Source organism: Saccopteryx bilineata, chromosome 2 (assembly GCF_036850765.1).
Source record: "Saccopteryx bilineata isolate mSacBil1 chromosome 2, mSacBil1_pri_phased_curated, whole genome shotgun sequence".
Lineage (NCBI taxonomy): Eukaryota > Metazoa > Chordata > Mammalia > Chiroptera > Emballonuridae > Saccopteryx > Saccopteryx bilineata.
This window is the reverse complement of record NC_089491.1, coordinates 160687475-160711389: the sequence shown is the minus strand read 5'-3', so window position 1 is coordinate 160711389 and position 23915 is coordinate 160687475. Positions and strand designations below refer to the sequence as shown.

Here is a 23915-nt window from a genome sequence, read left to right as displayed (position 1 = left end):
ATCTACAATTTCAATGTAAATATAGTCACCAAATAATTGAAAATAAAAATTTAATGCCTTTACTGAATACTGAGCCAGAAGAAAATTTAAAATTTGGTAGCTAGCAATATATTTTTATTCCATTAAAATGTCAATTAAACATTAACCCCCCAAAATGCAAAAACACATTATTAGCAATCCTCAAATAGTGGACCAACTTGGTTATTGTTGGTTATATATAACTTGGTTATATATTGGTTATATATGCCAAGAAGTGAAGGACGGGGTGGGGAAAGAGGGAAGCAAGTGGCATACGAATGTGTGTTTCTCTTCAGTGGGTCTGGGTCACAGGGAAATGCTCTATATAACTGAACAGTAATGTGGGATGGCAACTGTCATAGCCAGCTGGCTAGTGTACCTAGGACATGCAGTCACAGACTGCACAGAAGTCTGAAGAACACCACAGGATGCAAATACATAACATAATGCTTTAAACTCGCCTGTACTTTAGTTGCAGAAGTACCCTTTCTGGGCGTAGGCATCTATTAGCAAACTCCTTAGGGAAGGCAAATTCCATAGCTGCCAGTTTCCATATAATCCATCTATAGTGGTTATAAACCCAAACTCTAGAAATAAGCTTTGGGTCCACACCAGGGGTGTCACAAAGAGCCCTGCACAAAGAAAGGTAAAATAATATAGTAAAAAATATAGTAGATAATATTAAATTCAATAATGACAACTAGGCCCTGGCCAGATGGCTCAGTTGGTTAGAGCATCGTCCAGAAGCACACAGGTTGCCGGTTCAATCTTCAGTCAGGGCACATGCAGGAACAGACTGAAATTCCTGTCTGTCTGTCTGTCTGTCTCCTTTCCTCTCTCGCTTAAAAAAAAAATCAATGAAAAAAAAAATAACCACAACTATTCTTTGCAAAAATTTATACACAAGATCATTCAATAATTTTTGAGTTAATGTATAATCAATAAGCAATATAATTTTAGAAAATGATTTGACATGGATCAAAATATACTAATAAAATTCATTTAACATATTAAGTCTGTTAAAATTATTTCAACTGGAAGCTCCTTAATTTAAAATAATTATATTTGAGGCCCTGGCCGGTTGGCTCAGCAGTAGAGCGTCGGCCTAGCGTGCGGAGGACCCGGGTTCGATTCCCAGCCAGGGCACACAGGAGAAGCGCCCATTTGCTTCTCCACCCCTCTGCTGCGCCTTCCTCTCTGTCTCTCGCTTCCCCTCCCGCAGCCAAGGCTCCATTGGAGCAAAGATGGCCCGGGCGCTGGGGATGGCTCCTTGGCCTCTGCCCCAGGCGCTAGAGTGGCTCTGGTCGTGGCAGAGCGACGCCCCAGAGGGGCAGAGCATCGCCCCTGGTGGGCGTGCCGGGTGGATCCCAGTCAGGCGCATGCGGGAGTCTGTCTGACTGTCTCTCCCTGTTTCCAGCTTCAGAAAATAGCAAAAAAAAAAAAAATAATAATAATAATAATAAAATAAAATAAAATAATTATATTTGAGATTTTTCTTATTAAAGAGATTGTTTCTCAAATCACATAAAGAACTACCTTCTCTAGTCCTGGTGTGCCTCTCTGTTCTTCCTTTCCATTCTCACTCTTAGTACGAAGGAAGCAGAGATAATTAAAGGGAACTTTCATGAGCTTCCATCCTCACATATACCAACCCATCAGCACCTACACCCTTTACTTGGCCTTTTCTTGCCTTTTGTACACAAGCTCCCAACCATTCTTGCCTGCTCAGGGGTACTGACCAAGAAAATGCCTCCTCTCATCCCTGCATCATCAATTTTATAACCCTCTCTTGGATGATGTCCAGCAGCATAAAAAATAAGTTTTTCTACCTTAAAACAAACACACACAACCAAACAAACACCCTCTGATCCCACTTCTATCTCCAGATATGGGCCTTTCCTCTGCTTCTCTTCTTGACAATGCGTGCAAGAACAACATCTCTCTCTCCAATTCTTCTTCTGCCAATATTCTTTTATTGTATTCTGATCACGTTTCTGTCCCACCAAATGACTATTTTATCTAGATTAGTAGTGACCTCCATACTGATAAACCCTGCCATCAATTCTCAGTTCCCATCTTACTTTAACCATCAGTAGCACTGACAGAGCAGGTCACTCTATTCCCTGAAGCTCTACCTTCACTTGGCTTGCAACATGCCACACTCTGGCATTATTTCAAATTTGTGGCTGTTCTTTCTAAATCTCTTTTTCATAGCTTTAAATTTCATTTATATCCTGAAAACTCTGAAATTGACTTCTTTGGTTTACACTTTAAGAACTCCCAACTGCCTACTCAACATCTCTACCTGCATGTCAACTGATACCCTTGAACTTCCAATGTCCCAAACTGAACTTTCAGTTTCCCTCTCATCCTTGGTCTTCTCAATTTTTTGTACATGGTAATCCTTCCAACGGCTATAAAATTTTTGATGCCATCTTCACTCTTTCCTTTCTCTCACACTCCTCAACTGATCTTTGAGCAAATGCACCCAGAATCCAACTGCTTTTCACCAACTCAACTACACCTCCTTGGTCCAAACAGCTATTTCTCACATGGATTACTGCAATAGTTTCGTAAATGGTCTCTCCGCTTCTACCCTGGCCCCTCCCTACAGTCTGAGCCTGAGAAAGTAGCCAGAGCCCTCCTTTCAAAAATAAGCGAGATCATGTCACCCTCTGCTTTAAACATTCCAATGCGAAACATTCTAAGTGAAAATGATGACTCAGTAAAAGCCAACGTTCTTACAAAGGTCTGTAAAGCCATACCTCTCTGCCTCTTTTACTATGACTCCCGTTAACAGTCTACTCCAGCTACTAGCCTTCCTCCCACTTATCAAATAAGCATGAGCCTGGATGCTGTCCCCACTCGGTCCTATGCTCACTTTCTTGACCACCTTCAGGTCACTGATCAAATGTCACAGACCCAGTGAAGTGTCCTGACACTCTATTTAAAAACTGCAACTCTCCACACACCCAATTCCCCTAACCCCCTTTTCCAGTTTTATCTTTAGTGTTTATCTTCTAATATACTATATAATTTACTAATTTTTTTCTTCTTTTCCAAGTGAGAGAAAAGGAGACAGAGAGAGAGATTCTTGCATACTCCCGGATGAGGACCCACCGGGCAACCCCCATCTGGGGCCATGCCTGCAACGGAGCCATCCTCAGCGCCCAGGGCCAATGCGCTTGTACTAATCTACCAATCGAGTTAAGTCAAGGCTGCAGGAAAGGAGGGGGGGTGTGAGAGAGAGAGAGAGAGAGAGAGAGAGAGAGAGAGAGAGAGAGAGAAGGGGGTAGAGAAGCAGAAGGTCGGTTCTTCTGTGTGCCCTGACCTGGAATCAAACCAGGGACATCTACACACTGGGCTGATGCTCTACCACTGAGCCAACTGGCCAGGGCTAATTTACTAATTAAAAAAATTTTTTTCTTTCCCTACCCCTCCCCTGGAATGTATAACTTCTAGGGAAGAGATTTTTAATTTTTTTTATTATTTCTAATAGTCAGAATAGTGTCTAGCACATAGTAGGTGCTCAATAAATATTTGTTGAATGACTCAAAAACAATTTGGGCTTCCACACTCAAATGTAATGAACCATGCCCACCTGATTACAGGGTCATCACTCTTAACCTCTACACAATGCAGTCTACTTCATACAACAAAATACTACAACTGTTTACCATACTTTTCCAACTAGAATTAATAGCAGGTAGTATTTGTTATATGAGACAAGTGCAAGATAACATTCCTGTTTTAAAATAACACAAAACATAACATTATAAAAAATTCCAATAACATAACAAAATACATTAACAGAAATGTAAGAAAAACATGTTTTATTACATCCCCCAAACTATAAATTTTGGAAAGATACACAAAGATAATAAAAATAAGGACACTAAAGAGAGGTTTCCCATCTCTTCCTCTCTGTAGTGCCCTTATTTTTAATAAATCTCTCATAGCAAAAACTTTACATTATGCTCATACAAATATTAGAAACATAAAAAGTTATAGTTTCTAAACTGTTGATGCTTTAGAGCAGTGGTGTTTACTAGTTTTTGACATTACTGATATTTAGGTACTTGTTTAATTTTTACTATTTCTTTTCTAAATATACAATGAAAGAGAACATGACAGACATGTGTGTGTGTGTGTGGGGGTCTATGATAAGGCCAATTCAAATTTAACTTTTATTTTTGGTCTTTATTTTGTAAATGCATAAGAAAAATGTCCCAATTTTAGAAAAACCAATTCATTAAATCCTAAGACAAACTATAATTCACTTTTAAAAAGATTTCAACAGAATGTCAATTGAATCACAATGCATTTAAAATGATTCAATGTATAAAACTTTGATTCAAGAGAGATAAGGAAAGAAAAAAGAGGGATCTGTGAGGAAGAGGCATGACGGAAGATAAGAGTACCTATAAAATTCTTCTTTTCCAGCCTTCCCATCGTTGGAGGGTATGAGCCATCCACCATCAGCCAACTGTGCTCCCTTTCCAGCCCACAGACCCGCCTTCCCGAAGTAATCCTGAGTGTGAAACTGAAAAGACTCTGCATTTTTGCTGTTAATTTTTATGCAATGTTTAGAGACGCCATACATATATAGCTGCATAAAAGCAATAGAAAAAATTGATAATGAATGAAAACACACAAACGAGCATGTTTCACAAAATAAAACCAATTGTAACAAACCAAAAGTGATTTCCCCCCCAATTTTTCACTTACATATTAAAATATTCACTAGGAAAACATTTAACTTATTTACTAGATGCTAAAATACTTTTGTACTATATGTACCCCACACATCTGAGGGCCTGAACCTTTTTCCTTCCCCTGTGTATATGCCTTCTGCTCTATCTGCCACTGGTAGTCACTGTGGAGTAAAAATTTAATGTTTTACAAAACCTCGTGAGCTCATAAATTTAGAAGGGAGGGAAGAGTAACCAGTGTAAGCATTTCAGGGAGTCTGACCTCAGGAGGTCAGATTTCTGTCTGGGCCTGGCCTACTTCTGAGGTGCTCACTTTCACCACACAATATCTATTCCTTTATTCAGACTTGACTTTGGAGTCAGACTCCTTGCTTTGGAACTGTGGCACTTCGCCTTTCTAGGTAAGTGACTCTGCGGCAGTTACTTAACCCTCTCAGTTGTAAAACGATGTGCAAAATAATAGTGCCTTTCTTTTAGGTGCCTTGTGAAGATTAAATGAGATATAACCAGCAGGCACAGAGTTTACAAGAGTGCCTAGCACATAGAAAATACTCAATAAATGCTGCCTATTAATACTACCAATATCATTCTCACCTCTCCAGTGCCTAAAATGCTAACTAAATAGTGCTGGCTTACAAAGAGTCCTCTTTTCAAAATGTGACTAGCTCTTAGTGGGCTCAGGACTATGAGTTATTCCAATTTAAATTCAATGAGACTATTTTCCTCTAACACCTAGCATAGAACATTTATAGTGATGAAATACATTTTAAAGGGGAAAGAGAAATACTGATTCTGAAACATGATCACTTTGCAGGATAAAGCAGCAGAGAAGGCTGCCCCTGTGGGTGGGTTAGGACACATGATGATTTCATTCATCCATTCACTCCTGCTTCAATCCGTTATTTCTTTAAACAGAACAATTTGTAGATACTAGTTAGTAAAATTACATGCTGCTATAAAATCTATCAGTGTTGTTGATAAAAGCATACCTGTTTATGGGAGCATGCAGAGGGAACTTGGCCTTCTACTGCTACTTTCAGAGAGATTCTAGGCACAGTGGATGTTTTTGCAAGATACAGGCTTCCTGGCTGTGGAAATACACGTTGCCTGTATTTCTCTTCAATCCGCATATTCTGTTTATCTCTGGCGTTCTGAAGATTTGCAATTAAATCTATTCAGGATTAAATAATTAGCAAACATAATACTGAGTATAAAAATATAAAAGCACAACCCTTGCTTTATAAAATTATGCATATCAATTAGCTCTAATTTTAAATCTTCAGGAGTAAAAAAAGGTTTCAATTTCTAAAGAATAGAAATAGATCTATTATTTTTATTTCAGATTTGGAAGAAAATTAGTAGCCTCATAAAAAACATATTTCAGTAATGGTAGTCCTAGATTGTGTCTGATTAACTTTTTAAACAAGTAAATCCACAAGTAGTTAACTTTGAAAGAAAATATTAGAATAATTTAAACCTAATCTTCGGCCTTGGAAAAATCTAAAGCATTAGAGAAGGTTTTGAAATTATTAATCATCACAAATGGGAAAAAATTCTCAAGGTTTTATTTAATCTAAGAATTATCTAACTGAAAGGCAAAACTATATCCTCACCGATTTTCATACCATACCTAAAGGTTCTTCACACTTTGTGGAGATCACAGGTGTTACTTGATTGGACTTATCTTTGTTGAGATGATGAATTTCACCGTCATTATTATTTTTACATCCATCAGAGCCATGTTCACCTACGTTTTTTTGTTTTTGTTTGTTTTCCTCCAAATTAGTATTGCTGACAAGGCACTGATCATCTCTGTGAAAATGTGATTTAGTTTTAAAAGGTGGAACAAAGACTTTCATCGGTTTGCCTGCAGTAATCGAGTGTCTCCTTTTTTTTATTCTTGTGTCAGAAACCCTATAAGATGGCTGCCCTGAAACTGATAAATTGCTTGAAGATTTTTCCAAAGTTGGCTGTTCATAAAAATGAGATTTGGACAGGAATTCTTGACCAGGCTCAGTAAAATTTGGAGTCTGTATTTCCTGCCTTTTCTTCGCTGTGCTACAATGGGGAGAAAACAATTGTTTGATTAGTTACTAGTAAATACACATAAATACATATAAAAATTATGGAATACACATTTTTTTTCTTTTTTTTTATTTCTGAAGCTGGAAACGGGGAGAGACAGTCAGACAGACTCCCGCATGCGCCCGACCGGGATCCACCCGGCACGCCCACCAGGGGCGACGCTCTGCCCACCAGGGGGCGTCGCTCTGCCGTGACCAGAGCCACTCTAGCGCCTGGGGCAGAGGCCAAGGAGCCATCCCCAGCGCCCAGGCCATCTTTGCTCCAATGGAGCCTTGGCTGCGGGAGGGGAAGAGAGAGAAAGAGAGGAAGGAGGAGGTAGGGGTGGAGAAGCAAATGGGCGCTTCTCCTATGTGCCCTGGCCGGGAATCAAACCCGGGTCCCCCGCACGCCAGGCCGACGCTCTACTGCTGAGCCAACCGGCCAGGGCCGGAATACGCATTTTTGTTGGAGAACCTCACTGCTACATGGTGATACTATTTTGGTAACTGTTTCATATTTCATCAAGGTTGCCATCCAGGACAATACCCACTTTTCAAGTCCGTCACAACTTCTCACACTGATTGATGCCAGCCTTTGACTTCACCACCTACTTCTCATAATAGAAGAGTCTGTCCAGCGGGATCCTTGCATCCTTCCCCTCCAGGTCTATCTCCTCCCTTACCTCTATCACCAGACAAAGAGCTATAGTCTCCTTTTCCTGGCTAACACCTACACCAATAACTCAGTCTTTCCAGGAGCCTCATTCTTTCAATTATTATACCACCTCCTTCCTTTCTCTTTCTACCACCTGTGGATACCTTTCCTTTTTTCAGTGTTCCTTTCATTTACCCAGAAAGCCTTCCCCACTCCGGAAACACTTTTTCCTTGGCCTTGTCTCCCTCTTCCAGTTCATACTCACTGTTACTTACCCCTCGTGGCCAACCTTCCTAAACAAGTCATCTAAACTACCTATTTTACTTCCTCAACTTACATTCATTGAACTCTCATTTGTCCTTCTAATCTATAGAAATTTTTCTGAAGTTACTAATAACCTCCCAAACACCAAAAATATTGCTTCATGTGTACACTCATTCTATTAGATATTTGACAGCTATGACAGTGACTTTTTCCTTTTTAAAATTCTCACCACTAATATCTATCCCACCATTGTCCCTTCATTTCTTTTCTTTTGCTGTTTTTTCTTCTTCTTTTTCAGTCTTAAAAATATTCTCGTCTCCAAAGTTGGATTTCTGTCCTATACATTTCCCTGGGTGAGGTGAGTCATACCCACTGTTTAAATTATCATCTACCTAACAATAAAAATATTAACCTGTAGGCCCTGGCCAGCTGGGTCAATGGGTAGCGTGTCCACAAGGTGTGCCAGAGGTCGCAGGTTTGACCTAATTAGGGCACATACATGAGGCAATCAATGAATGCACAACTGGATGGAGCAACTAAGTGGAAAGAGTTGATGTTTCTCGCTCTCTCTCCCTTCCTCTCTCTCCTTCTTTCAAATCAGTGGGGGGAAAAATATTAACCTTGTAGCTCAGGCCCAACTTCCCCCTAGGTGTTATTCCTATGATTTGAACTGCACACAGTACCAGACAGCCCTACCTGGATGTTCCACCCTCACTTCAAACTGAACACAGCCAAACTAAATTGATTATCTTCCCAGCATACCCATTCTTCTCAATATGTGATGTCATGTTGAATCCCATACTTCCTTTTGCCCAATCCTACACCTCTGGAACTTGAAATTACCCTAGAATTCATTTAGTTACCCATTCATCTATCCATTAAATATTTAACAAAGTCCTACTATGTGCCAGGCACTGCCAGCTAAGGAATAGAGTGACAAACAAAACAAAATCACAGAGTTTACATTCTAGCCGAAGGGAAGAGATAAATATGTCCCATGGTAGTATATGCTATGGCTATAAATCTTCTGGTAACTGGCACCTGGAAAAAAGTATTTAATCACACTTATTTGATATTTTGGTCAGTGATAAGATTCTGGGGTGAAAGTCACTTCCTCTTGGAATTTCAAAGGTATTACTTTGTATTATACATTATAGAATCTATTATCTTCTAGCTTCCATTGTTAATGATGAGAATTTATACCATATGATTCTTGAAACTTTATTTGAGACCTGTCTATGGCCCTGGCCAGTTGGGTCAGCGGTAGAGCATAGACCTGGCATGTGGAAATCCAGGGTTTGATTCCTGGTCAGGGCACACAGGAGAAGCAACCATCTGCTTCTCCACCCCTCCCTTTCCCCATCTTTCTATCTTGCTTTCCCCCTCCCGCAGCTATGGCTCAAGTAGTTCCAGCATGTTGGCCCTGCCTGCTGAGGATGGCGACAGGCACCAAAATACAGTGTGTCCGTAAAGTCATGGTGCACTTTTGACTGGTCACAGGGAAACAACAAAAGACAATAGAAATGTGAAATCTGCACCAAATAAAAGGAAAACCCTCCCAGTTTCTGTAGGATGATGTGGCAGCATGTGTGCATGCGCAGATGATGATGTAACACCGTGTATACAGCAGAGCAGCCCACGGCCATACCAGTCGAGATGTGGATGGTACAGAGGAAAGTTCAGTGTGTTCTGTGGCTCGCTAAATTTGAATCCGTGACCAAAGTGCAACGTGACTATCGGCACGTTTATAACGAAGCGCCACCACATAGGAATAACATTACTCGGTGGATAAGCAGTGGAAGGAAACTGGCAGTTTGGTGGAGAAACCCCGTTCTGGTAGGCCATCAGTCAGTGATGAGTCTGTAGAAGCTATACGGGATAGTTACCTAAGGAGCCCTAAAAAATCTGTGCGTGAGCCCACATCAAACTGCACTGAATAGGTATGAAACTGGGAGAGTTTTTCTTTTATTTGGTGCAGATTTCACATTTCTATCATCTTTTGTTGCTTTCCTGTGATCGGTCAAAAGTGCACCATGACTTTACGGACACACTGTAGCTCAGTTGCTGAGCAATGGAGCAAGGACCCCAGATGGGCAGAGCATTGTCCCCTAGTGGGCTTGCCAGGTGGATCCCCATAGGGGTGCTAGTGGGAGTATGTTGGCCTTCCTGCCTCCCACATAATAAAAAAAAGAAACTTGAATATTTAAGGTTCCTAAGGTTCCTATTTGCCCCTAGTGTTCAATTATTTCACAAGGATGTTTCTTAATGTGGGTCATTTTATTCATGTGCTCACTCAGAGGAGCCTTTTAATCAAAGAAACTCATGTCCTCCAATACTGACAAAATAAATTTTTTCTTTGAAATTTCTCCATTTCTCCTGTTCCTTCTTTCTCAAACTCCGAATTTTCAGACTTTTCTGATTATTTTTCAGTCCTTTCTTCATTTCTTTCTCTTTTTGTTCTACATACTGGGTGTGCTCATAACTTTGATCTCCTATTACTTCTACTGAGTTTATTTGTGCTATCATATTTTTAACTTCTAAGAGCTCTTTTGTGTACACATTTTAAGGATGCAGTATGTTCTCTTTCCTGAGAATATTAGTAAGTTTTTAAAAAGTTTTCTTCTCCTTGCACGGTCTATACCCTCTAAATTCCTTTCTTTTATTTCCTACCTTCCTTCTTCTCTCCCTTTCTCCCTCCCTTCTATTTTTTCCTTTCCTTTCCTCTTTAGATACTATCTCTCTTAGAGGCTTCTTCCAGTGACGGATGTTCCTTAGCTATTCTTATTTCAGAGGAGGTACTGGAGAGCTGACTGAAAGCTGTGTGCTAGTAGGCTTGTCCATTGTTGACTTTACTGTCTGGTGATCTGGCTATGTTGTTTCACTTGAGTACCTGCAACTGTCGGTCATTGTAGTCTTTTATACTGTGCTGGTCATATTCCCCAGAAAAATATTTTCTAGTCTTCTGCCTGAAAGCCTGGCAGCCAGCAATGAAAACCAGGCATGGGAAGGAGTCTGGAGCCTGCCTACCTGATACACAGAGTTTACTTCTCTGTGTTCAGTACCCTCTCCCACTCCATCCCCAATTCAGAATCCCTCCAATTCCTCTTCTCCTGAGAATTACCTTCTGGAAGAAGGAGAACTGTCTACATGCAATGGCAGAAGGGGTATAGATGTTTCTTAAACAGATTTTCAATGAATCTTATTTTATACTTCACCTTCTGAAGTATATGCTGCTGGATTTGGCATTTTATAGCTTTCTAAGTCTTTCATGCATTTTGGCTTCCCAAATTTTGTTATTTCTTCTTATCATTTTCCTTGTGGACTTATACATTTAAAAGGCATCTTTGTAATTTTAGTAGGGTTTTAAGAGAGAAAAGTATTTCCCACATATTCTATCTTTTTGATAATGAATTTTGAGTAATTTCCTTAACCTCACTCAACCTTTATCCATAAAATGTGATAAAATCTGTTTGACTACTTTATAAAGTTATGAGTCTAAAGAATGAGCTAGTATATGGGCAGCACTATAAAGTACAAACTCAGTACACAATGATTTAACCCTGATGCAGGCCTTCAAAAAGAAAGCATTAATTACTGTATGCATGTTAGTATCTGTATTTTTAGAAATATTTATGTAAAAAACCCATACTTTTTCTACACTGTATTAGTAAAATTTTTTAAAAATTTAAACACATCTTACCAAAAGGGTCCACAGATAATTGGCTCTAAAGAAATATGATGTATAAGCAATCTTCTATCTTTCATTGTGCCTAGAAAAATAATATTTTACATTATGGCTTAGTGAGAATGTATTTTATATTAAGTATTAATTAAAGTCTAATGGGAGATTTTATTTCCTATGTCTATTTATTACACATATTTTAAGTATTTAAACACAAAATGTGATATAATTATAGACTAACATTTTCAATACATATAATAGATATTCAGTAAATAACATCAAAAGAAATCTTTGATTCATACATTGGTTATATCTCAAATAACTCAGAGTACAAACATATAAAATAAATCAGTATACATTTAGTAAGTCAATGTTAATCATAACTCAGAGGCATTAGCTCATTACTAATGCAAATAGCAAATTTAAGATTTAATCTTATAAAGGTTTATAAGCTAAATATTAGATATTATTTGTTTTCAGTACGTAACCTGTACTTCTCATACCTCCAAGTAGTCCATTAGAAGGGGACTGGTTGAAAAATCTAGAATATATTGATAGAGCCACATGATCAAGTACTATGCAATCATGAAAAGAATGAGGAAGATCTCTATGTACTCATTAGAAGTGATGTCAGATATATTCTAAAGTAAACACCAACAAACAAAGAAGGTATAAAACAGTGTATAATATACTGATACTGGCCCTGGCTGGTTGGTTCAGTGGGATAGAGAATCGGCCCAGTGTGCCCATGTCCCAGGTTTAATCCCTAGTCAGGGCACACATGAGAAGTGACCATCTGCTTCTCTTCCCCTCCTTCTCACCATCTTCTCCCTCTTCCTCTCCCTCAACCAGTAGCTCGAATGGTTCGAGTGATAGGTTTAAGTTTTGGCCTTAGGCGCTAGGGATAGCTCGGTTGATTCAAGCAGCAGACCCAGACAGAGGCTGCTGGGTGGATCCCAATAGGGGTGTATGACGGAGTCTGTCTCACTATTATCTCTCTTCTCACTAAAAAAAAAAGTACTTACCTTTTTAATGAAGTAATCTGCTGGTTAGCATCTTAACCAAGTGAACAAATCAACAAATCATTTGACACAATGTGCTCCAATATGATGGAACACATGTGCACAGAACTTCTATGAGGCAGTCCTGCCAAAAATTATAACCTAATCCTAGTCAAGTCTTTGATTCAGATAGGGATTAGAACAAAAAGTTAAATGGTACTATGAGGAAACAAATTCAGAATGTTGGACAGTCTACAAAGCAACTGGCTTGGTCATTTAAAATAAAAGCACACTGTAACAAAAAATAAAATAAATATAAAGAAGTCGAGGACTGCTGTAGATTAGATTATACCAGATATTAGGCAACTTTCTTTGGTGATAATGGCTCTGTGGTTAAACTATTATGAAATGTCATGTCTAAAACCAACACTCAAATATTTTAGCAAAAAAAAAAAGTATGTATATATACATATATAATCTCCATAGGCCTATTACTATATATGTCCATATATTATATGTAATTAGATAAACACAGCAAAATAGTAATACTGTTGAGTATAGGTGGTGGATATATGGGTATTCTCTCAACTACTTTTTGTGTAAAAATGTTCATAATAAAAAATTAGGCCTGACCAAGTGGTGGCGCAGTGGATAGAGCGTCAGACTGGGATGTGGAAGGACCCAGGTTCGAGACCCCGAGGTCACCAGCTTGAGTGCGGGCTCATCTGGCTTGAGCAAAAAGCTCACCAGCTTGGATCCAAGGTCGCTGGCTCCAGCAAGGGGTTACTCGGTCTGCTGAAGGCCCGCGGTCAAGGCACATATGAGAAAGCAATCAATGAACAACTAAGAAGTCGCAAGGCGCAACGAAAAACTAATGATTGATGCTTCTCATCTCTCTCTCCATTCCTGTCTGTCTGTCCCTGTCTATCTCTGCCTATGTAAAAAAAAAAAAAATTAGGAGAAAAAGAATCATTCATTGGCTAATTGTGAATGATGACCATATTGTGAAAAAAATTATAAAAAATAAGATGTGATGATAAAATAAATACTGTATATATATATACATATATATATATATAATATATACTGACTTAAGATAATCTCCCAAAGGATTATGATAATATTTTATGCAATAGCATCACTGTTAGTATTACATACATGTTCTTCCACTTACTTCTCTTAGGACTATGTCAAAACCAATGGTTTTAGAAGGACAAGGTGTGCCTACATGCATACTATCTAACACCATTCTTTCAATAGCTAGAGAGTAGAGAGAAGTCACATTTTACACAGATTCTAAAGGCAATTTATCAAGTAGTAATTCAATATGGTAAAAATTATCCTAGAAATACTTCTCATAAAGTATAATAATCATGGTTTTAGTTAGTTTCAACTCTGTTCAGAATTCTTGTGCAGACTAAAGTTTGAGAACCATTAAGTTAGGAGAAAGAATGAATAACTGAAATAATAGAGTTTCTGGACATTCAAAACAGTCTGTTTTTAAGATAACTTTCACATCTCTATCACTAAATGAAACATGAATTAGAAAATTCCAAAGTGTTTCTGCCTTATGTGGGATTTTCCTGTTTCATAATTAAGCCTCCAGTTTAATATAACCCTCCATATCTGAGTTCCTCCTTTATAAACGAGGAACCAAGTATATGGTGAGCAAGTTATATATGCTTTATTTATTTTCAAGCATTTCACGGTAAGAACTTTGAATTTCAGTCTAAATGAGATAGAAGCCATCGAGAGTTTTACATAGTCAAGAGACAGGATCGACCTCTGTGTTACAAGTGATTCTGGCTGCTAATGGCAAAAACAGGGAGATGGGTTAGTAGCTATGCAGTGGCTTGGATAAAGGTTGGGGGGAGAGGTAAGAGGAAGTGATGAGATTCTGTTGTATTTTGAAGGTAGAACCTATAGGACTTGCTGGGTTGGGTGTGAAGTATGAGAAAATGAGGGTAACAGATGACACTGAGGCTTTGATGTGATCAGCTGGCAGAATGGCAGTGAGAAAGGAAAGGCCACAGAAAGAGTAGTTCTGGGGCAGGGAGGGAATTAGGGGTTTAGCACTGGTCATATTAACTGAGACTCATATTAGCAATACCAGCAGAAAAGTGTCAAATCAGCAAATTAATACATAAGCCTGGAGTTCCAGGACAGGCTAAAGGCTGCAGACATAATTTTGATAGTCAATGAAATTTAGGAAGAGGAGATCAAAGGACAGAGTCCTGGGATGTGCCTATGTTTAGAGCAGAGGTCTCAAACTCGCGGCCCGCCGAACAATTTTGTGCGGCCCGCAGACTAATCCACGAAGTTCAAAATATTTTGGATAAAATTAAGTAAGCCTAGGGGCCTACTTGTATTTTTCATTTCTCTAGCATCCTAGCTAGATATTAGCTTAGTTAACAGCAGTTGTGATGCGAACTACACTTTCTGGTCCTTTTGTGACACTGAGTAAACTGCATGTACGATTGTGCTTGTTGTACTGATTTTTTTGTTTTCAACTGCAGTGAGAAAAGTGTTGCGTAACAGTTGCCTTTTGTAGACTTAGTGCGGCCCCCCAAACGGCTGTGATCTTGCTCTGTGGCCCACATGCTGAGTTGAGTTTGAGACCCCTGGTTTAGAGTAAGAAAAGAATAGGGAAAAACCAGCAAAGACAACTGAAGAGTGGCCATGTACAAAGAAAACCAAGAGAATGTGGTGGTCTCAGAAGTGATCAACTAGCCTGATCAAGTGGTGGCAGAGTGGATAGAGCAAGGGTTGGGAACCTTTTTGGCTGAGAGAGCCATGAACGCCATAAAAAAAAGAGACAAAGAGAGTCAGAGAGAAGGATAGACAGGGACAAACAGACAGGAATGGAGAGAGATGAGAAGCATCAATCATTAGTTTTTTGTTGCGATACCTTAGTTGTTTATTGATTGCTTTCTCATATATGCCTTGACCGTGGGGCTACAGCAGACCGAGTAACCCCTTGCTCAAGCCAGTGACCTTGGGTCCAAGCTGGTGAGCTTTGCTCAAACCAGATGAGCCCATGCTCAAGCTGGTGACCTTGGGGTCTTGAACCTGGGTCCTCCGCATCCCAGTCTGACGCTCTATCCACTGCGCCACCGCCTGGTCAGGCAACGCCACATAATGTAATTCCGTGAGAGCCATACAATGACCCGTGTACATTAGGCATTATCCAATAAAAATTTGGTGCTGTCCCGGAGGACAGCTGTGATTGGCTCCAGGCACCCGCAACCATGAACATGAGTGGTAGGAAATGAATGGATTGTAATACATGAGAATGTTTTATATTTTTAACATTATTTTTTTATTAAAGATTTGTCTGTGAGCCAGATGTAGCCATCAAAAGAGCCATGTGGCTCGCGAGCCATAGGTTCCTGACCCCTGGGATAGAGCATTGGCCTGGGATTGAGGACCCAGGTTCAAAACCCTGAAGTAACCAGCTTGAGCACAGTTGAACACAGGTTCATTTGACTTGAGCATGGGATCACAGACATGTGCCCAAAGGGGTCAATGGCTTGTCTGGAGCCCCCTGGTCAAGCAAGGCATGTATGAGAAAGCCATCAATGAACAACTAAGATGCTGCAATGAATTAATGCTTCTCATCTTTTTCCCTTCCTCTCTATCTGTCCCTGTCCCTCTCATTCTCTCATTTTTCTTATTAAAAAGAAAATCAAAAAATAAAATCTTAAAAAAAAGGAAGTGATCAACTCTGTCAAATATGGCTGCAAGATGGAGTCAAATGAGCACACAAATGCCTGCTGGATTTGCCAACAGAGAGATCACCATGTGACTTAGGAAAAGTGATTTTGGTGGAATGGTGAGGGTCAAAAGCTTGACCAAATTCCAGAACCTAGGCTTTAAAATTTTAAAAGTTCTCACTAAATTTTTATAGCTTTTTAATTTTAAAAAAATCCTTATTTTACAATCATTGTACATTTCCCAATTGTAGGGAACCTCTGCATTATACCAGGATATTATGAAGGAAAATATCACATAAATAAGGCAACATATAAAATTAACAAACCAAATGGCAAGGTTTTGACCAAAAGAGCTGAAAAAATAACTCTATAAGAATATTATGGTTATTTACATAGGGGAAAAACATGGATAAAAAGCAAATTTTACCATCTGGGGTGCTTTTTGAAGCCTTTAAGGATTTTCCTTGATTTTCCATTATCCTGTCAAATTCATCTAACAAGTTTCTTTTGATTGGGGGTTCTCCTAAAAAGAAATTTCCATAAAGCAAATAATGTCACTAATCATCAGAAAAATACAAATTAAAACCACAATGAGATATCACCTCATAACTGTCACAATGGCTATCATCAATAAATCAACAAACAAGCATTGGTGAGGGTGTGGTGAAAAGGGGATCCTTGTGTATTGTTAGTGGGAATGCAGATTGGTATAGCCATTGTGGAAACCAGTATGGATGGAGTTTTCTCCAAAAATTAAAAATGGAAGTTGTCCCACTTCTGGGAATATATCCTAGAAAGCCCAAAACACTGACTCAAAAGAATATATGCACCACTATATTCATTGCTGCATTATTTACAACAGTCAAGATCTGGAAAACAGCCCAAGTGCCCATCAGTAGATAAATGCATAAAAAAGCTTTGGTACATATACACAATGGAGTACTATGTGGCCATAAAAAAGAAGGAAATCTCAACTTCTGCAACAGTATGGATAGACCTGGAGATCATTTAGCTAAGTGGAATAAGCCAGTCAGAGAAAGAAAAATACCATATGATTTCACTCATATGTAGAATTTAATGAACAAGACAGACTCATACATAAAGAGCAGGCTGCCAACTATAGGGGGAAGTGTAGAGAGAGGGTGGGTTGGGCAAGAGAGGTGAAGGCCAAGAGCAAAAAGGGACCAAAAAACCCTTCACAGACACAGGCAACAGTATGGGGATTGCTGGTTGGGGGGGATGGGTTAGGAGGGTATAGGGGCATAAATGGTGATGGACAAAGACTTGAGTTGGTGGGGGGTGAACACACAATACAGTGCACAGAGATGTGTTGTAGAATTGTGCACCTAAAATCTGTATAATTATGTTAACTAGCATCACCCTTATAAATTCAATAAAAATATAAATAAATAATAAAGTCTGTAATCCTTTTTTAAAGGTACTGATTCTTACAATGTGTTCAGCAAAAAATGCATAATTATAATTTAAACAGTGACCATTCTATTTTGAAGAATATTCATTTTTCAATACTAATTTAATTTCTTTTATTTTTAACCATTTAAAATACCACTATTTAATTGGGGCTAGGGATAAACAGATATTACCAGATACCGCAGATAAGCTACTTTTTAATAAAATAGCAATGAATGTAATTTTAAGTTTACTGGCAATAAGGAAATTTGAAATTTTTTTTCAAATAAACTTTTTAGAGTTTATTTGTATTAAATTCAAGAAGGAATTTATTTTATAAATTAATTAGACTGAGGAGAAAATATTTTTAAATAAGCAAAGTTACATTAAATATTAATAGAAGTAATATTTCTTATTTAAAAGTTCTATAAAGGCTGAGAGTAATTTTAAACCATAATTCTAGTTATGCATTTTCATGTAATACTGGTAAATGTGGTACCAGGTGCTTTGCTTTTCAATGCTTTATTGAAAGGAATGAATTTGTAATATTTAATAAGATGTCCATGCAAGACTTTACTAAGATTATAACAAGATTATAACAGATACTTACCAATGAAGGCAAGAGCATCTCCTCTTCTTTTTTCAGTTCTTGAATTTAATAAAGCCATTTCCTCATTTTGGCAGGTAAGAAGAAAGTGTTTAGGACGACTTAGTTCAGAATCTGTCAGCTCACCATCTTCCATAAAAGCTTTGGCAATCTCCATTGCCTCTGTTTCAAAATAGTTTTCTGAATCTTTGGGGTAAGTCGAACAAACTTCTGTATTTGTTGTAATGGGAAGATTAGGAAAAGTTTCAGGTTTCCCAATTCCCATTTTCATATTTTTAGGCAAAGCTTCTTCTTTTCCCAAAAGATGACTGTTCTCAACAAGCAATGCTTTGCTTCCTAATAACAATGGTTGTTTATCCTGCTTAAACCGAGGACACACAGAAACTTCAAAAGAGTGAGTATTTTCTGAAGAGCCACTTCCAATGTTACAGTTATTTGATAATTTAAATTCTTTATTGCAGACTTTTTCCATTTTGCAGTTTGAAGAGTGTTCTGGGGTTCCCTTATTAATAATACAGGAGGGAGGAAGTAATTTTGACACATCTTGTTCAGATGTAGGTGAATGCAGAAGACCATATTCAGTTTTGACTGAGTCAAAGACCTCTAACATCCCCTTAACTTTGTTTAAGGCACTTTCAGAAACTGGAACCTGTTTTCCACTTGCTGTACTAAATCCAGAGAAAGCAGATGGTAAATTTTGGGAGGTGTGTATCATAGCATCTTCTTTTGTGACCTTGTCTGAATGTTCATTAGGTTCAAAGGATCCTTTAGAAAAGAGCTGCTCAGCACTCTCTTCTAGCTTAGAAACGATGCATCTTGTCTTCTGTATGGTGGCATCTGACATTTGTACACATTTCCCACTTGCATTACTAAAAATCCCATAAGCATTAGAAGAGTCCATATTAAATTTACATGTTTCAGAAGCTTTCAAATTATTCTGACAAGGGAACATTTCAGAAACTGTCTCTGGTCCAGACATACTTTGGCTATGTTGTAAAATTTGTTCACTCTGAATGTCAGCAAAAACCTTACATGAATGCATGCTGTGCTCTTCACTATCCAGATAGTTAGGGAAAATGAAATCTTCCAAATCACTCACTACCCCATGATAACCTGCCACAGTTTGTGTGTGGCCAGTGCCTGATTGACTCTCAGTGTTTATCCTAATGACTTTAGTGCAGTTATCTGTAAATCTCTCTCTCTCTTTCGTTCCATGTGAAACAAAGACCATTTGACCACTTGCTGCACGGAATGTGCGAGGACCTATCTCAAAATTATTTGAATCAGATACGACCACTTCTGTGGCTGTGTTTTTATTTTTGTATAATGAAGAGGTAGTCACAAATTTCTGAAAACAAGTATCTTCATTTACAGTTTGTGTGTTTGCGCTTGCTTCTTTTATGGTAGCTGTTACTTCAGAAAAACTAGTGTTTTTTCTATCTTTGACATTCTTCACTATTGGCTTAAAACCAGAATTATCCACTTTATTTTTTGAGAGAGATTCTGATTTATTATGTATCTCATTAGAATAACAAAAATCAGAGAGGTCTAAATAGCTATTAGACATGCAACTGTTACTTAAATAAGCTGCACCTTGTTTTTCAGAGAGGTAATTTTTGTCATTTTCAGTTATGATACTGTTTGAGTGATTTCCACATGAAGGATTTTCTACATAATCCTCAGGATAGTCTTTTAAACATATAACCTTGGCAGCATTTACTTTTTCTGATTGGTCATCTAACTCCCCTTCTCTAAGCCATTTTTTTGCTTCAAGTAATGAAGCCTGACTCACAGAAAGTTTTCTACCATGTCCTGTGTAAAATGCTACAGCAGAATTTCCAATGGCTGAACAAATGGACAGATTTTTGTAACAAGTTGTAGGACCTTTTGCTGTTTTTTTTTCTATTTTTCCAATTTCCAGAGTGATACTATTCAGTATTTTGAAATTTTTGGTTTGTCTGTATAAATTATCACTGGGTAGCGTGGCAAACTCATTAGAAACAAGTTTTTTCTCCTCTAGAGAATTCTGCATTTCTTCATACTTTGGGGCAGTTGTGATTTCAATGGTTTCACATGCCAATTCAAGCCCTTCTTTACATTCCTCTCTGTATTTCCGTGTCTTTGTCCCTTGATGGCTAAAATTAGTGGTTTCATAATTTTTGTCTTGTTTTTCATCAAAAAGAGTTTTTACCTTGTCCAGAGATTCCTTCAGAATTTTTACCTTTCTCCCACTAGCTGTGTGAAAACCCAACATGGTGGGTTCTTTGATCTTTTTGATTTCACATTCTGGTCCTGGTTGGAGAGTCAGTAATCGATTTTCAATACTAACTGAGTCTATTTCTTTTAATGTTTTGTCTTTGACCATATTTGTTTCCTCATAACTTGAAATATCTATTTTGTTGACACTTATTCCAGAATGTAATTCAGAATTCAAGGCATCTGAAAAGTTATTCATTTCTGCACATTTTTTATTAAAGAAATTTACAGATTTATCTAATGAACCTTTTGAGATTCTGATATTTTTCCCACTTGCAGTCTGAAAGGATACATCGAAAACGTCTAAATCTTTCATGTTTTGCCCCATTCTACTAACAGTTAACTGTTTGTTTGACATATGAACATGAAATGTTTCCTCAGCTTTCACAACTCCCAAACAAGGTAAATCTGATACATCTTCTTTGACTTGAGTGTTTCCCCCCTTTATAAGCTGGCTAGATGATTTTAGATCTATGTTGTGCTGACCAATACATGGCAAGATATTTTCATCTTTATGAACACAAATTGTATCATTTTTACTTGAATCACTGTCATCAGATTCTAAATTATAAATACTTCTACCAGCACCAGTACATTTGTTATCTTCATTTTCTGTGGTTTTCTTCTGATCTTCAGTATTTTCTTCAACAAAAATTTCAGCAGTCATCTCAGTATTATTTTGTTGTATTGGTTGGCATTTATTTTTTTCATTAATATTTTTACCACTTTTAAAATTCTCCATCTTAAACACAGAAACAACAGAATCATTACATTTATTTGAAGAGAAATTTCTTGGATCTACTTCTGCAGAAGCTTCCTCATTAACAGTCTCAATATCACAGAACAGTCTAACAGCTTTTTGTAGGGCCTGACTAGAAACATTCAGTTTTGTGCCACGAGCAGAATAAAACCCCACAAACTCCACTTCATTTTTATCTGTTAAATACCCCAAAGCACTTCTGTTACAGTTGCTTTCCAATGAGCAAGCAAACTTCTGCCTACCTGCAAACTTCCTGTTTCTGTTCACCTGGCTGATAGACAGGGGGTTAGTTGTGAGAGGAGGATCAACATCTTTCCAATCCCCAGCAGGGGCATGCAAGATAGGAATTTGGTTTTCAGGCATTTCAAGTGGATTATTCTGTATCAGGTGACTTGCTTTTCGAAACTGTGTAAATTCAAACTGACTTCCTGATTCTTCCAATATAGTAGAAAGTTCTGTAATTTCTGCCTTTTGGCTAGGTGTTAAATTATGATTAGAATTAAAATCTTGCTTCAAAGACAGAGTTGGAGAAGTCGTGTGACTATTTTCATTATCAGAAGCAAATGCACTACTCTGCATACACCCAGATACAGTATCAGTTGATGGTGAATCAAGTGTCTGAGGTTTACTTAGTTTCTTTTGATTTTCTAATGATGAGGTATTTATCATTTTAATGCAAGCTAAGCTAGTAGAAAAATGTTCTTCAATATCTTTGAAGAACACTTTACTTTTCTTAATGTTGTGTTCAAAGAGTTTTATCTCTTTATTAGATGCTGTTCTGAAGCCATTTCCAAAACTGTGATTTGAAAGGGGATCTGAGAGTTTTGACCATTTGTTCATGTAATCATTATTTTGGTTTGACTTTTTATCTATATCTAAAGACATGTCTGACATTGAATCTTCACTTGGAGTCAGTTGGTGTGTTTCATTCTTTCTGTTCTTTTTAAGATCATGGACTTTATTTGATGAATCAAAATCTTTTGTACTTGACGTTTTGGCTGCTTGTCTGTCATCTCTGCCTGTGTCTACTACCATGCTAGAGTTCTTGAGAATAGGATCTCTGACACAACTGAGGTCTGCCTCTTGAAGTTCCTCAATATTTTCTAAATGAGGAATAGTCCATTCATTAGTTATTTCAAAGACAAAATCATTTCCATTGTCTTGGGAAAGTTCTTCAGAGTTTGAATTGACAGTTATTTTTGAAATTGAAGTAGTTTTTTCTTGGTCTTTTTGGATTACTGTAAGATTTGGATTTTTGTTGAATTGTACTTTCATAGAAGGAGATGCTACTGTTAGATACTTTTCAGGTGACAACAGCTCAGCTTTTTTAGAATTTTCATTTAAAACACATATTTCTTGATTCTTTTCCATGGAAATACTTTTGGTTAAATCAAAACCAGCTTCCCAATTCTTACATTTTACTTTCTCTGATGTTTTATATAATTCTTTTCCTCTAGAAATCACAACCAAGTTTAATGGAGGATCCTTGGAGCCAGAAGTTAAAATGCTGGTATTATCAAGGTCACATGAAATGCTTTCTTGGGATTGAAAGTGAACACCATTACATTCTATTTCTGAATGTGGCATTGCAGAATAACACTCTGCAGGCAAGACCTTTTCTTTTATGTCTGAAACTCTTTCGTTTTCTGGATCTTCTTTACAATATTTTTCCTGTAAACATGATAGACAATCAGTTTCTGTGGTTATAAATGACTGCAGTTTTTCTTTATTAATTTTTGCTTCTTTATAATCAAGATCCTGAGATATTATTTTATTAGTAGAAAAACTGCTTTCATTGTTAATACATTTCCTCAGATTTGTCCCAAAAGAGCTGGTTAAAGACAAAGTTGGTTCTTTAGAATCTTTCCGTAAACAGTTTTTGTCCAAAGAAGACTGCAATAAATCTATGCATAAAAGACAAAAATGACAAAATAAAATTAAAGTACTATCAATCACATTCAGTAAATACATTTCACAAAGCTAAAAGGTAATTATAACAAGAATTACATGAAAAGCAAGAAATAAATATCAAGGTTTAAAACAGAAAGAATATTAAATATTCTATATTTTGAAGTTATTACATTTTCTAACTAAAGATAAATAGGATTTAGTATTCTTTCTATAATATCACAATTAGGACATATTCCAAAAAGCAGGTAGCGATCATGAATAAAATTCAAAGTAATTTTATTGAAAAATAAAATTGGCCCTGGCCGGTTGGCTTAGAAGTAGAGCGTCAGCCTGGTGTGCGGGGGACCCAGGCTCGATTCCCGGCCAGGGCACATAGAAGCGCCCATTTGCTTCTCCATCCCCCCCCCTCCTTCCTCTCTGTCTCTCTCTTCCCCTCCCGCAGCCAAGGCTCCATTGGAGCAAAGATGGCCCGGGCGCTGGGGATGGCTCCTTGGCCTCTGTCCCAGGCGCTAGAGTGGCTCTGGTCACGGCAGAGTGACACCCTGGAGGGGCAGAGCATCGCCCCCTGGTGGGCAGAGCGTCGCCCCTGGTGGGCGTGCCGGGTGGATCCCGGTCGGGCGCATGCGGGAGTCTGTCTGACTGTCTCTCCCCGTTTCCAGCTTCAGAAAAATACAAAAAAAGAAAAAGAAAAAGAAAATTGTAAAAATTCATTGTTAATATTGGTGTAATGGAAGATGGAAAAGCAGGACAAAACCCAGAAATTTGAAAAGTAACCCTTTCCTTCAGTTAATTCAGTATCTCATATTGAAAAGAACACACAAAAAGCTAACTTCTAAAACCAAGTTCTATTATATATATGAATG

At 37.9% G+C, this 23915-nt stretch overlaps 1 protein-coding gene across 1 annotated transcript in view; it reads right to left on the bottom strand.

The window, feature by feature from the left end:
- The window catches only part of BRCA2 (BRCA2 DNA repair associated), a 75609-nt gene that overhangs the window by 34098 nt on the left and 17596 nt on the right, over positions 1-23915 (bottom strand). The window contains exons 11-17 of the mRNA XM_066258262.1: positions 18129-23045; positions 16536-16631; positions 11413-11482; positions 6361-6788; positions 5720-5901; positions 4440-4627; positions 480-650 (exon numbers count right to left, since the gene is read on the bottom strand). Of these exons, the coding sequence (XP_066114359.1) occupies positions 480-650; positions 4440-4627; positions 5720-5901; positions 6361-6788; positions 11413-11482; positions 16536-16631; positions 18129-23045 (6052 nt within the window). The remainder of the gene's footprint in view (positions 1-479; positions 651-4439; positions 4628-5719; positions 5902-6360; positions 6789-11412; positions 11483-16535; positions 16632-18128; positions 23046-23915) is intronic.